This window comes from Ramularia collo-cygni (genome assembly GCF_900074925.1).
Source record: "Ramularia collo-cygni strain URUG2 genome assembly, contig: RCC_scaffold12, whole genome shotgun sequence".
In the NCBI taxonomy this organism is placed as follows: domain Eukaryota; kingdom Fungi; phylum Ascomycota; class Dothideomycetes; order Mycosphaerellales; family Mycosphaerellaceae; genus Ramularia; species Ramularia collo-cygni.
Window position 1 is genome coordinate 524,580 of NW_019716266.1, and position 17,210 is coordinate 541,789.

At 52.3% G+C, this 17,210-nt stretch overlaps 2 protein-coding genes; one reads left to right on the forward strand and one right to left on the reverse strand.

Annotated features, from left to right (window-relative positions):
• Positions 1–605: 605 nt before the first annotated feature.
• RCC_07726 (uncharacterized protein) lies at positions 606–2,943 on the reverse strand (the record flags this gene model as incomplete). XM_023772980.1 has 4 exons in its annotated part: positions 606–1,904; positions 1,961–2,398; positions 2,451–2,811; positions 2,864–2,943. 4 exons carry the CDS (start codon positions 2,941–2,943, stop codon positions 606–608), a joined length of 2,178 nt encoding a protein of 725 aa, XP_023628748.1.
• A 1,544-nt stretch (positions 2,944–4,487) lies between these two features.
• On the forward strand, positions 4,488–6,188 carry RCC_07727 (uncharacterized protein; the record flags this gene model as incomplete). The annotated part of the gene is made up of 1 exon (XM_023772981.1): positions 4,488–6,188. One exon carries the CDS (start codon positions 4,488–4,490, stop codon positions 6,186–6,188), a length of 1,701 nt encoding a protein of 566 aa, XP_023628749.1.
• Between the last annotated feature and the right edge of the window lie 11,022 nt (positions 6,189–17,210).

Consider the following 17,210-nt stretch of genomic DNA (forward strand, 5'->3'; position numbering starts at 1 on the left):
TATGATAACGGCATCTCTTGTTGCCCGTCCTCCTCGATTTCGCGAGAGTCTTCTTCGTTCGACATCTTCATTCCGGTGTACCCGAGATGCCTATCACATCTCCAACGACACGGGACGAACAGAACATTCCCTCCTCTCGACGAACTTGTTCATGATGTGTGCAGAGATCTCTCTCGAGCCAGCCACTCGTTCAAGCCGCGAGAGGTCTTCACATCGGAACATGATGAAATCTCATCCTGGAGACGTAGATGACTCCATTGAGCCACAGGGCATTCCATCGGACGGATGAGGCATACACAAACGTGGAATGAGAAGCAAAGTCACACGACTGGAAAGTTTTCTTTCGGTTTCTACTCGGACTGGCCTTGCTGTCTGACTCTCTTCTGTATCTACTCTGGCGCCTACTGTCTGGCTCTCTTCTGTATCTGACCATCCCTGTCAACTGGTCTCAATCTGCAGGAACACAATCGCACCATGCGCAAGCTTTCGTCATCTCTGTCCATGTGTCAATGGACACCAATGGTCTCAATTCGTCGACCGTACTGGAAACATCCCTCTCCAACCGGACTGCGATAGATTGCTTCGAAAGAATGGCACTTTGCAGTCTAGGTGTAGATGCGACCACCACGCTTGTTGAAGCCGCCACGAGACGAAGTCGCATGCGAGTCCTCAAATTCGAATGATCGCGGCATGCGAGCGTCGTTGCGAGCGTCGTTGGACATGAAGCCGTCGCGAGGAGCGCCGCGGGCACTGCTCTTATACTGGCGATGGTTGGCAGCGTACCCGGGACCGCTGTGGTGCTGGTAGTGGTTGTTACCATATCCGACGGGGTGGTGTTGCTGGTAGTACGGGCTCATCATGAGCTGTGGCGGGACGACTGGGAAGTAGCCGTATGGCATGGGTAGGGCTTGGAAGAACTCCTCGTGCATCTGATGAGTGGTGCCGCGGTCGTAGTTGGAGAAGCCGCCGCGTCTGCCGCGTCTGCCACCTCGAGTGATCAGGCCACCGCGCGCGCCAGGATACAGCTCGCTGTTGGCGGCGTTGGCGTTGGAGCGCTGGTGCTTGGTCTCGTTGTCTGGAGGAGGGAATGGGCGCTCTGTGCCGACCATGTCAGGCGTGACGAAATGCGTGGCGCCACCGGAGGACTTGACCATCTGGGTGTTGCTGCTGGCTGAGGCCTCATTGGCACTCTCGGTGTCGTTGACATCGAAGGTGGTCCACCACAGCTTGGCCTTGTAGGGTGGAGCCTCGTCCATGATCGAGGAGTTGCGGAACTTCTCGATAAGACAGTCGATTCCCTGGACGGTGGCGTAGGACATGTTACACTTTCTGCCTTTGCCGCCGCGGACCCAAGGCTTCTGAAAGAGGCCCTCGTGCAGCGGGATTATGTCCACGGCGCGCGTAAAGTTCACGAAACCATAGCCGACGTTGGTGCCCTCCTTGAAGTCGATGCGGAGGTACGAGAAGTCGTACAGGCCATGGCAGTACTCGTCCATGCGATCCTTGAGCTCGGCGTACGACCAACTGTTCGGAATGTTGCGAACCATGATTGTCGTACGTACGTCATGGCCCTCGCGGATGTCCTCCAAGTAGATGTCCGCCGAGGAGTGGCGATCATCATACGGCTGGTACGATTGGTACGGCTGCGCCGAACGACCGTAATGGTCATACACATCGTAACCGCCGCACATGACTGGCCAGAGCTGCTGAGCCGGCTGGAACGGGACGATCGCCATGGACTTGAACAGCTGAGACAGGGATTGCGTTGGCTGCTTCACGACGAGGTTGCCGTTGGCATCTACGCTCCATGCTGAGCGTCCACTTGGGCTTTGGGTGATGACGTCGGGCATCTGCTTCCTGGACTTCAGGGGGTCCATGATTTCCTTTGTTGTGACCATCCATCCCTGTGGAAGTGTCAGTGGTTGTACAGAGCGTGGGATGGAAGGGAGTTGCGGCTTACGTTGTTGACGTACGGCGACTCTGTGCTCACCGCGGCCAGAGCGAGGCGAGCGCCGGAGATCCTGTCGAATTCCACGCGAAACTCCACCGTGGTCGCCGTCTGCCGGACCTCTTCAGAGGCGCGGATACCGTCAAAGAGCGAAGTCGTCTTTTCGAACTCCAGGTACGCATCTTCCTTGTTGAGCTGAGAAATAGGGCCAATGAATTTGGCCGTGAAGATGACTTGGCCGTCGTAAAACTGGCCGTCGTCCCGTGGACCGCCCTCAGCAGTGGCATACTCGTGAAATGGGACGGGGTCCGTCTGGGCTCCGGGCAGCGCCATTGACACTTGCTCGCCCGCTTGGGCCGCTTCTTCGATACTGTCGAACCGGAGATACATCTTGAATGTATCTCCTTCTCCCGATGAGCGGCTGCCAAGGAGCTTCTCCGACCACTTGTACTGCATTACACGGGTCAGCGTGGTGTGAAAACACGGAAAGGGAGGCACTTACGGAGGAATACAGGGCCCTCTGCGTCTCCAAGACGGTGGACTCTTTGATGCCGCTGATGCGGACGTAGTGGCCACCGTTTGGGCCGAGGTCGGTGGAGAAGGACGGGCGGGGGGGATTCACGTTCCCTKTGGGAGTGCCAATGGGGGCTTGCGCAACGTGTGGGGCGTCCGCATCGCTGTTGCGCACCAGCCATTGCATTGGCGTGGTGAGGGGGGCCGTCTCCTGTGGGACGGGCTGATTGATGGGGCCAGCAACCGCAACGTGCGCCTGGAGAGTCATGTTGCTGAGGAGAGAGCTACGGACAGCAGCAGGACGCGCGACGGCGGCCATCTGGACGTGAGCCTGCCTCTCTCTGGGTGGCCTGCAGAAATGTCAGCTGGAAGTCGAAATCTACCGGTGAAAGGGAGACTGACTCGATGTTTGGACGGGCGATGATAGGGACGGCAACCCTCTTGTCGGCCTGGCGGCCGTTGAAGGAGGAGGGAGCGGTCATAGTGAGAGGTGGTGGAGGGGAAGGAAGTTCTTGGGTAAGGGGTGGGAAATTGTCGTCTGGCAATGGACGCGACGGTGAAAACTTGGTGCGAAGATGTCCGCGAGCGCGGCGTGTGGTAGCGGATGTTTGATATGGTTCAAGCGATGGTCAAGGGCGATGGTGTATTGTCGTGCACCGACGTGTGTGTGCCGATGTTGTGGAAGAAGACGTGGTGGTGGTGGTGGTAAGAGAGAGGAAGGAGTCAGGCGTGGGAGCCAAAATTTAAGCGAGCCCTCGTGGCACACCGCCGAGTTTAACGGGATTCCCGCCTTATGGCAAGATACACGGAAGGAACGACGCGGGTTTTCGCTGCGGCACGTCTCGTGAGGAAGATATTACCTGTACGATCATGCTTATTGCATGTAGATGGCAGAATGTCACATGGAAGATGTGGAAGAGGAAGGAGCGCAAACGGTTGTGCTGTTGATGAGCTGCTTGGGCACAGCAGCAATCAATGGTTCTTGTCGCCCGGGGATACTGTTGCGGTGCAGCATGACTGGCCCAGGGGACGGGCAAGAGAAACGACTAGGTAGGCAGTTCTACAGGTATGGTCTTTCTCACAAGGAGAACAATCTCCTAAACTCCATTTCGTCCCATACCAATGTCAGCAGCGGCGCTGCCGTACAGAAGAAGAGAGGAAAGGATTCAATGGTCTTGTCTCTCGGTTCAAAGACAAACGAACAGCGGCGATGGCGGAGGTGCAGCTTGACCAGAGATGCCCAAGAAACACAGGCGAGCAGGCAAATCTTACAGGCACGGTCTTTCACGTAAGGAGAAGATGATCGTACGGTCTGTTTCATCACATGTTAATACCATCAGTGGCGCTGCAGCACAGAAGGAGAGACGAAGGAAGATACTGGTCCTGTCTCCTGGTTCAAAGACTCAGGGGCAGCGGCGACGGCAGCTGCACGGCATGCTCAGAGACGCATAGGAGTCGCAGTCCAGTAGACAAATTATACAGGCATGGTCTTTTTCGCAAGGAGAAGATGATCGTACGGTCCATTTTTTCACATGTCAATCCAAGCGGTGGCGCTGCAGCACGGAGGAAACGAGCACGGAAGAGACGGGAGCAGAAGAAGGAAGCGCAGAAGAACCGCAATGGTCTCATCTATGGATCCAGGGATACAAGGACAGCGGTGCGGAGATGCATAAGAGACAACTGGGTAGCCAAATTTTGCAGGCATGCTCTCTCTCGTAAGGGGAACAAGATCGTCCAAGCCATTTTTTCACATGTCAATCCGAGCGGTGGCGCTGCAGCACGGCAGAAGCGGATGCAGAAGAAGCAAGCGCAGAAGAAACGCATTGATTCCATCTACAGACTCGGGGATACACGGACAGAGATTGAGTACGGCTTCGCTCAGAGAGGCGTACGAGATAACTGAGTAGTCAGATCTCACAGGCATGCTATTCCTCTCGCATGGAGAATATTATCGACAACTCCATTTCACCACGTGTCGATCGCAGCCGGAGCGCTACATCAGGAAAGAAACAACAGAAGAAACGCGATGGTCTCATCCACGGACTCAGGGATACACGGACAGAGATTGAGTACGGCTTTCGCTCAGAGAGGCTTAAGAGATGACCGAGTAGTCAGATCTCACAGGCATGCTATTTCTCCCGCAATGAGAATATTATCGACAACTCCATTTCACCAGGCGCCAATACCAGCCGTAGCGCTGCAGCAGGAAGAAAACAAACAGCAGAAACGTAATGGTTTGATCCACGGCCCCAGGATACACAAACAGCGCCGTGGTGAAGCAGAGTTTGTCCAGACACGCACAAGAGATAACCGAGTAGCAAGATTTCACGGAAATGCTCTTTGCGAGTCTTCCTCGCGAGGAGATAATTATCTCGAACACTCCATTCCACCACATGCCGATACCCGCGGTGGCGCTGCAACACGAAATAGACGCACGGAAGAAGTACACAGAGAAAACGTACGGGGGACTTGCACGGAAGACTTGCATGGAGGAAACGCAATGGTCCCATCCAATGGTCCAGCTACCGGCTCAGGGATCGTAGGACGGCGACGGCGCCACAGTTTGTCCAGAGACGCAATAGAGACACAACCGAGTAGGCATGGCCTTTCTTGCAAGGAAAAGATGATCATACACTCCGTTTTATCACATGTCAATTCCAGCGCCAGCGCTGTAGCAAGGAAGGAACGCAGCCGTATGATCTACTGGTTCAGGGATTCAAGGAAGCGACGGCCGTATGACTTGCTCCAAGAGGTAAAAGACACACGACCGAAAAGAAATTGTCTTTTTCGCAATGAGAAGATCATCGTACACTCCGCTTTATCACATGTCAATGCTAACGGCGGCGCTGTAGCACGGAAGATACTCAATGCCAGCGACGGGGCACAGCACGGAAGACGCTCAATGCCACCGACGGGGCTACATTGCGGAGGACACTCAGCGCCAGCGGCGGCTCTTCTGCTTCGAATCCATGAGGACAGCAGCGGCAACACGACTTGCCCCAAAACGACAAGAAATATACCAGAGCAGGCAGCGGAGGATTTTCTGGCCTCGTCTCCTGGCCTGTGGATTCAAGAACAGCGGCGGCGCTATAGCACGGAGGATCTACAATGGTTTCAATCCCTGGTCTGCAGACATTGCTCGATTTGCTCAGAAATGGTTCAAGAGACGCGACCGACGATCCAGACTTTACTTAAACACATGGCCTTCGTCGTAAAGAGAAGAGGATTCATGTGGTATTTCATCGCATACGAAGGACAGGGGTGGCGCTGCTGCAAGAAGGATACAATGTCCTGGTCCGCAGACTCGGGGATACGAGGGCAGAAGCGGGACTGCAGCACGAAGGAAGGTAGATCCACGACAGTACCATCATCTTGGCCAAGAGATACTGCGTGCCTTGCCCGAGAACGTTCGCAGGGTCGCGAAGGACCTTCCAGATTTTTCATGCATGGTCTTTGCCGTAGGAATACAATTATTGTATACTCCATTTCATCACATGTCAAGGACAGAGGCGGCGTTGTAAGGAAAGAGGTGATATTGCAAAAGCCTGTGCAAGTGGAAATTTACAATGGCCTCATCCCTCGCGTTGAAGACAGCTTCAAAGACTTTGGCCGGCTTGCTCAACGATGGACGAGGGAGGTATGGCTGACTTTGCAGATTTTCAGAGCATTTTCTTCGTCATGGAGAGGTGATCAACTTATACTCCACTTTATCACATGTCAACCATAGAGGTGGCGCTGCGAAAGAGGAGGAAGTGCTGTGAAGGGAGGGAGAAGAAGTGCTGTAAGGGGAAGTTGGAGCATACACGATAGGTAGCCTCGACCTCCGTATTTCTCAGCGATACTGCCCGGCAGATTTCACAAGCATAGGTATACTTCCTCGGTGAAAGTGATGACTTTACACTCCATTTTATCCCATGTCAAATATAGAGGTGGGGCTCTGAGAGAAGGGAAAGCGCCGTAAGGAAACATAAATGCCGTGAAGGAACACCTGCAGGAAGTGCTACAGGGAAAGAATTCACAATAGTCCCACCCTGAGCCTTCTTCAGAGACATTGCACAGCTGACCCAGGGACAGGCAATGAAGGCATGGACAACTATGCGAGATTCAGAGCATCGTCTTCATCACAAGGACATGATCATTGTACGATCCAGTTCCTCGCATGTCAAACACGCAGCTGGCGCTATAGAAGAAGAGCAAAGCTGTGCAAGTGGGACGGTTTTTTTTGTCTTCTAGCTTCGGGAGCCAGAGACAGGTGCAGAGACATTGCCCGACTTGCTCCAGCTCAGAGAGACACAGCCGACCGGTCACCGACGCCAAAACTTGCGTGCAAGATTTTCATCTTGAGGAAAGATCAGGATCAGATCAGGATAAAATGCTCCAAGACGTCATATTTGAACAGCGGAGGTGGCGCTGTAAGGAGAAAGATGGCGCTGCGGCAGGGTGGTGGATACACAGTGGTCTCGTCTCATTGCTATCAAGACACAGCCTTGATGGGAGGTGAAGGAGTCCCGACTCTGCAAACTCTGTATGCGTGGTACTTTTTATCATAAGGAGAAGACTATCGCATCCTCCGTTTTACCACATGTCAAGCACAGAGATGGCGCTGCAAAGAATGAGGCTGGCCTTGTAGGATACGGTGGGGATTCGGCGTGGCGGCATTGGAAAGGAGATACACGATTGTCTCATTCTTTGGTCTAGGACACCAGCATTGCCCTGAGACGGGTGAGGAATACACGATCGATGAAGAGGGAAATTTGTAGGCACTGACTTCTTCATAAGGGCAGGAAGATGGCACCTCTCGACTGAATACATGTTAAATACGAAGACGGCGCTGTGAAGAAATAGGTAGGCCAGTGTTGTAATGGTAGACGCCGCACTGTAATCGTTCCATGCAGGAAGGTCCATGTTGTCTCGTCTCCTGTCTTCATGGACACTGGCTTGCGCAACAATGAATGCACAAATGATCAAGCCAAAATTTTGCGGGCACTGACTCTTTCGCAACGAGAGGAAGATGGTCCAAGCCGTTCCTTCACATGTCAAACGATACGGTGGCGCTGCAGAGGAGGAGGAAGAGTGCAGCAGTAGCAGCACAAATTCAAAATAGGAAGCAGCAGGGAGTGATCTTCTTCTTGGCCCTAGCAACACCTACGTGCCCATAGCCCAGGAACGCGGGCACGACCAACCGAACCAAATTTTGTGAAAATGGACTTCTGCGGAAGGGCAAGAAGATGTTGGTACACTCCGATAAATCACATCTCGAAAGAGGAGTTGGCGCTGGCGCTGCAGCGGCAAGGGTGAAGAAGGCGCACAGCATGGTTCTGGATCTCAGAGCATCGCTAGGGGTTACTGCGGACGATGAAGGCACAAAAGACATTGCAGATACATGGATAAGGACATTCCACGTAAGGAAAAGAGAATGTTACAATCCGATTTTTCACAAGTCGGAGGGATAGGCGGCGCTATCACCACAACAGCGACAGTCCAAGAAGAGCAACATGCAGTTCTGAACACACGAGCCTGCCCAAGGATGGCCGATGAAAGCATCGCCGACGCCGCGGATCTGTGGACGATGAATTCTTCGCGAGGTGGAGAATATGGTACACCCGGAGCTTTTGCATATCAAAGCAAGAGACAGCGCTGCAGCAGGGGGTTTCACAAATGCGGGATATTGCTGGCTATACGCGCTTGTACATGGACGAGCAGGCGAGACACGCCAAAGGCACCAACAACTTCACATGTTTGGAGGTGGAGGTATCTCCGTGTGGAGACAAAGATGGTACACCCCAATCTGTCACATTCGAAGGAAGAGAAGGCGCTACAGCTGGGAAGATTCGAGATTCTGGATAGTTCTGAATACACGCGCCTGTGCCTGGACGCGGAGGAACATATGACGAAGAGACGAGCACGCTGGCAAACTTTTGAGGCGAGGACTTCCTCACAAGGCGGAGCGGATGGTATACTCAGGTTTCTGCAGCAAGGAACACTTGATCACGCAAGTAATAGGCGATAGTGTTATGCCACTCAGCTGGCTGCTGAGTTTCGGATCCGAAGAGCAAGGAGAATGGCTCGTGGAAACTTTGCGGATGTTGATTACTCGAAAGAGAAGACGAGTTCACACTCCATTGCAACCTACCACATCTCACCGCAGGAGAAGACACTGCGGCATCTGGGCGGGAAATTCTGAAGAGGGCGGAGGAGGGAGACTCCACAACGCCATGTATAACCTCCAAGACATCGACTGTTTCAGGAGAATATGCGACCAGACGCTTACTCAATTGCATGTCAAAGCCAGCGACGGCACTGTAGCGCCAGGAAACATGAACGATCGGGACAGCAAGCAGCAGTGTCAGTTGTAAGCCTAAGTGACAGGGGGGCTTCAAAAATGCGGACTTGGCGGGCAAGCATAGGCAAACGATGAACAAATATTCCATGTAAGGTAGGCATAGACTTCTCACTAGGACAACTTGAACGGGAAGTTTTACTCCACGACTCAGGCGAAGTGATAGTGCCGCAGGAAGTGTAGAAGTGAGCAAGATGGGGATTCTCTTCATCTTTTTCACGCGTCAAGGGAGGCGTTGGTAATATCACATTCAACTCTTTTCACATTCCAAAGAGACTGACGGTGCTGCGGAAGAGTGATCATTTACAGACACCGAATACCTCGCAAGGAGCCGCCATTCGTGCACCTCACACTCTGACAACTTGCCAAGGAAGAAGCACGACGCTGCAGGACCACGAACGCGAACGTACGAAGCGGAGCTATAGGGAGGAGAAGGAGCGCGAGAGGAAGATGCGGAAGTACAAGCAGGAGGAGCACGAGCATCACGTTGAATTGCTCTGACTTTTCTCAGAGTCATGACCATAATGGGTACAGAAAAAAAATATCAAGAGTCTTGGGAGAGTGTCATCGTCAATGCTTCGATCGCATCGGACTGGTCGGTGAGTAATGAGAGGATACAAAAGCATTGCAGGCGAGAGACAAACGGGCAGGGCTTTTCCAGGTCCTCAGTCGGTATCGGCGACATATACAATGAGGATGGAGGAAAAGACAGGGAGCGGGAGCGTGGGCTCAATAGGCCTCGATAAGTCACAAGTCAATCGCATTCTCTTGACACGCAAATGGACAGATCGAGAGACTGAGCCAGACAAAAAACGAGCAGCAAACGCGTCGCGTCTAAGGCAGATCGATGCATCATCTCCAACACGTCGATCGTAAGGGGAGACGCAGACTGCAGGGCCCAGGAGCGTCGTATCTTCCTACAGGGGTCGGTGACKGCTGTTCTTATTTTCTGCTACGGGAAACAACGGCTACATGCACACTCTGCTCACTGCACATCAATACACAGAGGTGGATTGAGGCTCGTCAAGTCCACCTCGTCCGGATCGCGTCAGCTATTTGACATGGGAATAACGCGAGTGAAGAAAATAACACAGGCATCCATCTACTCCACCTGTAGGTGCCAGTAGCGGCACAACCTCCTTGCTCATGGCATCAAGAGCGGAGACGATCGCTGGCTGAACGAGGCAGGGCAGTCGCTCAGTCTTCTCAAATTGGAATGGCATATTGACAGTGAAGTGGTAGGCAGCAGCAGAAAAATTGACACACGTGGAGATATAGTTATTGGCAGAATGATACCTAAGGTCAGCAAGACGATGGAAACACAGCTGCTAGGCTTATCCATCGACGCACAACAGCGTCCGACGCGTCGGGAAAAAGCGAGGCTTTTACTCTTCACTGATATCTCAAGACAGAAAACCAGCGCCAACGTGTTTTGTGGCACGAGAAGACCAATCATCATCATACTAATGACGGAGAGCCCTTCTCGATACCGTACTCCTCCTCAACAATTGCAAGTCGGCTGAAGCAAGAATAAGTGAGCAAACACTACCGCTTCGTCGCGTCCAGCTCCAGCAAACACCTTGTCTTTGGTGAGGAACAGCAGTGGGGGGTTTCACCGAATGGAACGCCTACGAGGTTCGTCCATTGCACAAGGACTACAAGATTGGATAGGAAAAGAGGGTGAAGGAGAAACTACCATCGCTGGGCTGCACTTTGCGTACAGCTGCGGTAAACATACCATAGTCAGCCGACAAGAGAAGTATCGATACACCAGAAAGGACTTCATACCATCAAAAAGCTTGCTACACGCCGCGACGGCGCCAGAAATACGACCATCTATGGAAAAGGAGGACAAGGAGAACTGCCGCCGGAGTACAGCTGTCGTAGTTACACCAGGTTCGACGGGCTGAACTTTTGATCAGCGGACATCTCGACTACAGGAAACCGGGGAAAGACAACCGTGAGGGATACCTGTGTGCGAGCAGTTTGATGATTGCGTTATCACACACTTGGTTGCCGTTGAAGGTGGCATGTCAACGGCACAACATGCGTGGCCTTGTTCAATCCTCCTCTGTACTCCTAGCATCAGGCTCCATTAATAGCCCATCCGTACACCCATCACAGCTCATGCGCTCTAGAGATCTCACAGGCTTCCTGGTCATGCACATTTATTTCCTCAGAGCGTGATTTGTCTTTATCAATATCTGATCCATTCTCTCCTGCTCTTCTCTACCGGCAGTCTCAGCACCAATATCGCGTACTGGCAGCATGAACACTTGTCGCGTTTCCATTTCGCCATACTCAGCCTCTCTGGCTTCTGCCGACGCAGTCCCATGCCTTGCCATACCAAATCTCTCATATTGTTTCCGGCTTCTTCCTCGTCTTGTCATCCCAGACATCCCCATAATCGTTTGTACGATTCGCAAACGGCAAGTTCACTCGCGTTCGTAGTCTTTCCCCTTTCTTGACGAGAAAGTGTTGAGCACTTCCTGGGTGTAGCCAACTCCCTCTTCGCGATAGATCTTTCTATTTCTCTTCAGCAGATACTTCTCCATCGATTGAAAGTCTCATAGTACCTACCCCTACAAAGCCAAGCGACGCGTCATCCATCTGTCGGCTTTACTGTTTCCAACCTCTTCCTTGGCCATAAGTCTAGATTCTCCATGCTCATTCCTTTTCCCCGGGGAAATCTCTTCCTGAAACATCGTCTCACGCGATTGAGCTTCTCAACGCCTTTCCAGCGATCTTCCTCTGTAGTTCCCATGCTCTTCATGGCAGTGTATGACCAGGACCTTCGTGCCAGCGATTGTAGAGTTCCCTTCCTGTTCACATCTTCTTCATTCTGTTCTGCTATAGTCTTGAATCATCCCTTCTCCATCTCCACCCAGTCCCAGTCCCACAAGTCTGTAAGTCTTGAATCGTCGCTGAGCTCGTTGTTGAGTGGCCGATCGTGGCGAGCGATACGCGTCGTAGAAATCTCTTCACGACGAAGCTGTTCGATACGGTCTCTAGACGATAGTCAGTCTTCTTCGGGGGCCCTGGTCCTCATAGTCCCCATATTGTCGTCGCCGCCTCTCCATTCATGCCTTCCAAAGCCCCTTCGTTCGATCGGAAGACTTGATCAATTTCCGCGTCGAGACTGTGATACCACTCTCATGGCTGACTCTATCCATAGATCAATACCGGTGTCTTTGTAGGGCTCTACTGCAAGAGCTGGTGATAGTGGACGCGTCTGATGTTGTCTTCATCTGCTGCCGCCATGATTTTTCGCCATGATATCTTCACCGTCTGAAGCCTTGTTTGAGCAGATTGACGTTGATCTTGTGTCTATCTCGCCGAAGAAGGTCTGGTGCCGGCGATGGAGTGCCCTCCAAGGTGTCACCATCTGTACTCTTTCGTCGGAACGTCGGATGTGTATGGTTTTTCTTTCCTTCTAAATCTCTCAGCGCGGTCACATGGGCTCTCGTGCGGTGTAATTTGTGTAAGGAGCTGGGTGAGATTGGCACCGAAACAAATACTTGCTGCTGCAGTCGAATCTCTAACTATCGGCTCGTTTGCTACGCGTTCTTTCGTGCTTCTCTGTCGGAATTAGTCTGCAAAAATCAGTAACTTGTCAAGTAGATCTGTTGGTTGGATCCCCGTGGCTTTTGGTAGCGGCTGTATGGCTACTATGCAGTGCATGTTTGGCGAGGAGTAGGCTGGATACATTGTTACGATGGTATCCTCGGCGTAATCGAGTCCCTCACCCCTGTGTCGCTCTCCCTAGAGGCTGTCCATCTCAGCCTCCGAAGAGGCTGCATATATATGCTAGAGATCGAAGCGCCTGGGCAAGTGAAGGGGCTCACTTTGCTCCTATCGTCTCTCACGGCCGCTGCTGGTATCCCAAAAATTACGGGCCATCACTAGCAGCTTTTACCAGCTTGAGATCACCATGGAGAGCAACATCATGGCCGTTATCGAGTTTACCAACCGCTGTATTGCCTTGTACGTTGCAGTGTCCGGGAGAGTTACAGAAGCATACTGGGACTTGAGGCCGGCAGGGGAGGGAATGTTTTTGCTTTCCTCTGATCCTTTCTCACGACCGCCGCGGTCCTCGTAAAAATCATCTCTGATCACGAGCAGCTTGTACATATCGCCGAGAGAATCGTCCTTGCCGTAGAAGTCTTCTCCGCCGCTGTATCGCTCTCAAAGTCGATGTCCGCTTGCTCCATCAATCAAGCGCCGTTCGGTATTCACCTAGCAGCTTCCAAGGGACGTTAAAGACTGGCGACAGGAGCGATCGTAAGGTATCGTCTGCCATCTCGCAGCTTTCCTTCCTTCCTGCCTCCCTGTGGTCCCAACGATCCTTTTTGGTTCCAAGAGGTTGTCTCATTATCCCTTGTCAACTGAGCGAATTGTTGATTACCGTCGATTTGTAGTCAGTTGTAGGGATAGTGCCGGCGCTGGCAGTCGTAAAGCAGGAAAAAACGCGTCTTCCCTTTACATTACATGAACGATCTGAGTATCAAGCACAGACGCGTGGCACCAAAGTGGAACTAGCGTCCGCTACCTGCATGAACATGCACAGCTGGATGCAATTTATAGCCCAGATCCCAGCCAGCGCACGAACGAAGCGTCGGACAGCATAGAGCAAAGCGAGCGCCACATCTTCGCAGCAAGGAGATGAATCTTCCAGGTCAAACGAGAGTGTTTGAGGCTATATAGAGCTTTTAGGACCTTTCTGTAGTAGTGGATAGACCATCCCTGTCAACGCTAAGGATATGATCTGCACTACGGGAAGTACGATAAGTGGGTCGCTGGCAGGATACACTGCTTCTTTCGGCGCTTGGAAGCTGGCGGGGAAGGGCAACTTGGAGAGTCTGGTCAAATGTTGAGCAATCTGTCGGTTTTTCTACCAAGCTTGGACCCTCCTTTTGGCGGTCCACGTTGGAGGCGCCAGAACTGCTGCCGGAAGGTTGAGATACACAAACTTCTCCTGAACCAGAACATTCTTGCACATACAGTTTGCCAACCTCGCTAACCAATTAAGCCACCGAGTAGGTTCATGTTCTGGGACTGTTGGGATTTCCGATCGAAGAAGGAGGAGCATAGGCATTGCTGGACTGGAGCACGATCGATGCCGCTGGAGCTTGAGCAAGAAACGATGTCTCGAACAACACCAAGGAGACTCTTGCACCGAGCATGCGAATGGCTTCGGGAGACTGCGCAGCGAGAAAGGATATCCCGATGAACTGTACGAGACATCTGTCTCTTGGCCATCCCCGAGCCACGGTCTTTTAACAATGCCCAGCAGTACTGCGTGGAAGCTGCAAGTTGCATTGCCTCGGAACTTGTCAGCAGGGACGCCTCTGAAAGTCTGATCTTCTCCGTCAGGCTGCATGCACGCCGGTAAACGTGCCCCTGATTCCAAGGCGCAAGCACTCGAAGCACATTTCTCTGCAGGAACCTCTGAGCTAAGAATGATTTCTTTCAAGAGGAGGCAGTAGGAAGTTCTCGAGCTGCTTCTCTATCCCGTTCACCTCTTCGAGTAGAGCCCAGTCTGGACGCTTCTCCTACACTCACAAACATCTGCAGCAACGCCTCGATTAGGTTCAAAGCTACGCATGTAGCGCTACTGGATATGGGCGAAGCACAGGAAAGGTTGAGCGCTTTCGAAAAGTGGACATGGATACCTCGAGGTCGGTCCCTGCTCTACTGTGGACGAAAAATGCCTTGTTGGGTTTCTGCGTATCTGCCAAACCTTCGTTACGGACCTACCGGGGAGGACGAGAGTACTACCTCAGTAAGATACCTCGCTCGAGGCGAAGTATCTAGAAGATGCCTCTGAGGCGATAGCCCCTCGCGAAGGCCCCTCGCGGAAAATTCCATCAGACGGCGGACATACTCCATAGCTTCTGGCTCCGGCACTGAGGTCTTTGCCTTGTAGGACTGGGCGATAATTCAAAGGAGATCTACTGGTKATGGCAAAGTGAAAGCATGACAGGTCGTGGTAATAGTATGCCTTCAAGTTAGAGCTTGTCATTGACGTGGTCTTTCTCCAGATGACGTCCGCAACTCTGTCTCTAGCACACATTTCAGCAGCAGAACAGGCTTACCAAGTGGGTTTGAAGGAAAAAGGCACTCGGAGACTATATATAGGAGCGGGCGAGGTACAGCATCGACATCAGGAAGACGTAAGGGTTCCCATAATACAAAATAGTGCAAGAAGTCCGGGATACCAACGCAGCGCCCGCCGCCCGCGAGCGTACACTTCTTCTCCTTGCCTGAAGTGTCGAGGGTATCCTGCAGACAGTGTCTCTTGAATGATCTCTGATTTTTCTGGCTCTCCGGATGTTTATCGAGCTTCGACAAGGTTCTAACAGACTCGCAGTCTTGCGTGGAATGGCATGGTTACCTTCTGCTCACCGACAATGCTTTTATCACCGCAAGAGCAGGAGAAATCCATGCGCCTGCGCCGAGATCTGTACCAGTACCGAAAACATGCGGGTATCGCAGCGTCGGGCTGTTTCCCTAAGCTGTGATAGCCTCAGCAGACCTCTACGAACATGAAGGCACTCCAAGGTAGCGTGAGTTGCTCACCTACCCGCACTCAAGGGAGTTGGCCATTGTCTTACACCCCCTTCCAACGATAGTGTGAAAGAAGTTCATGCTACCCGTCCATCTCGAGTTGCAAGCTTATATGAGAGTGGAATGTGCTTGGAAGAGGATAAACGAATTCTACCAATGCAGATCATCTGCGTGCATCCGCCTCGGGACCTTTTGCCAAAACCCAGCGATGTCGAACCCCGCTGGCGAATATGGCTGACACTTCTCAGAGGCCTTGTAAAACCAGCAACTCAGCTGCCAAGTCCATACGGATACAAAGAAGGCTGCCCGGAGGAATGCTGAAATTCCAAACTCTTGCCGTCTTGCATCCATGGGAACATCCATCCACAGAGCTCAAACATTCTGGTTCCATGGCTAGTAGACAGCAACGGGTATCCATGAGAGTAGCTTGAATCGGGTGTAAACAGCACCTCCGTCAAGAACCCGCGTTGACAGGCGGCTCATACCAGAAAGACCTTGCGTCGACCGGCTTGTTGCACATTACTACGTACCACGAGCGTCGCAAGGCCACGACGATCTCTAGGTTGTACTCCGCCGAAGGATCGCTACAGCGAGGACCTTTCCAAGCTCCCCAGATCAGGAGTTGCATCGAAGAAGTCTACTTCCTCCCAAATATCAGCTTGACACTAGCCAGCTGCGCCTGAAATGTGAAGTCGCTTCCCGCCATGGCAATTGCAAGTCCACTCTTTATCGGCGAAACGAGACCACGGAGTAGTCGAAGCAGCATACATCCCTTGAGGCTATATCGCCGCGGACTGTGGAAGTGGAACAGCAGCGGCTCCCGGAGTGTACAAGGTCTCGCAGCATCAGGTACGAGGAGGATCTCCAAGGAACACGATGTGTCAACATCTTGGACTCCAGATCGAGCACATCTGATCTCTGTCTTGAAGATGTCGGGGTATCTTTCCAAGGAACCACGCTGCGCTTGAGATTTCTCAAGATACTCTGGTGTTGGACACCTCCGAGAATGTCCCCGCGAAACACGAACGTACCAAGCGTAAGACGAATGCATACCTCTCGAATTGCGCCGTGCAGTTTGCAGGAAACTCTCAGCTGGGCAGAGCGACTTCAACACAGAGAAGGAGGATCTCCAGCACGGCCAGCAACGACATCTCAAAGATTTACATTCGGCCAGCAGCAGAAACCTAAATTTCTCAAATCTGATGTGTTGATTCGACAAAGATAAGCGATGATGTTGAAGATTCACCCATTCACTCTCCAGCAACATCGCCAAGCTTTTCCCTATTCTTCCTAATCCGGTAAGATTTTGAGATCCCGCTGGCTAAGAATTCCCCTATGCGGAAAGCCTTTTTCTGTCATTGGACGACGACTCTCAGTAGGCATTGTTACTGTTCATCGGGCCCATGCTGATGCAGGGTGGAGAGTGCACGACATTCAGCCATGCTATGGAGAGGGACTCTGAACATGGTCACTATACACTACCGCTCGGTTGATAGCCTTTCTAGTCTTCGAAAGGAGACGTGCAGCTCCCAAATGACCGTGCGATGGTAATGGGTTTGTAAAGATCGCGAGGTCTATCAAGGGTTGGGAAGGAAAAAGCCAAGCAGACCWGGACCACTCGCCAGAGTTTCAGAAATAGGCGTTAGTAGGATGAGCAAAAGTCGCCAGGAGTACGCACTGTGGTATGAGCTTGAGAATCTTCTGCATGACTAGTCCCTCTCCGTCTTCTATCAAGTAGATCGTGGAAGATGAGAAAACATAGCCCGGAATGTGTGTCGAAGCCGCTTTCTCTGTTGGTGATACATGGTCTCAGTTCTGCGTGTCTGATCGCCACACTGATGT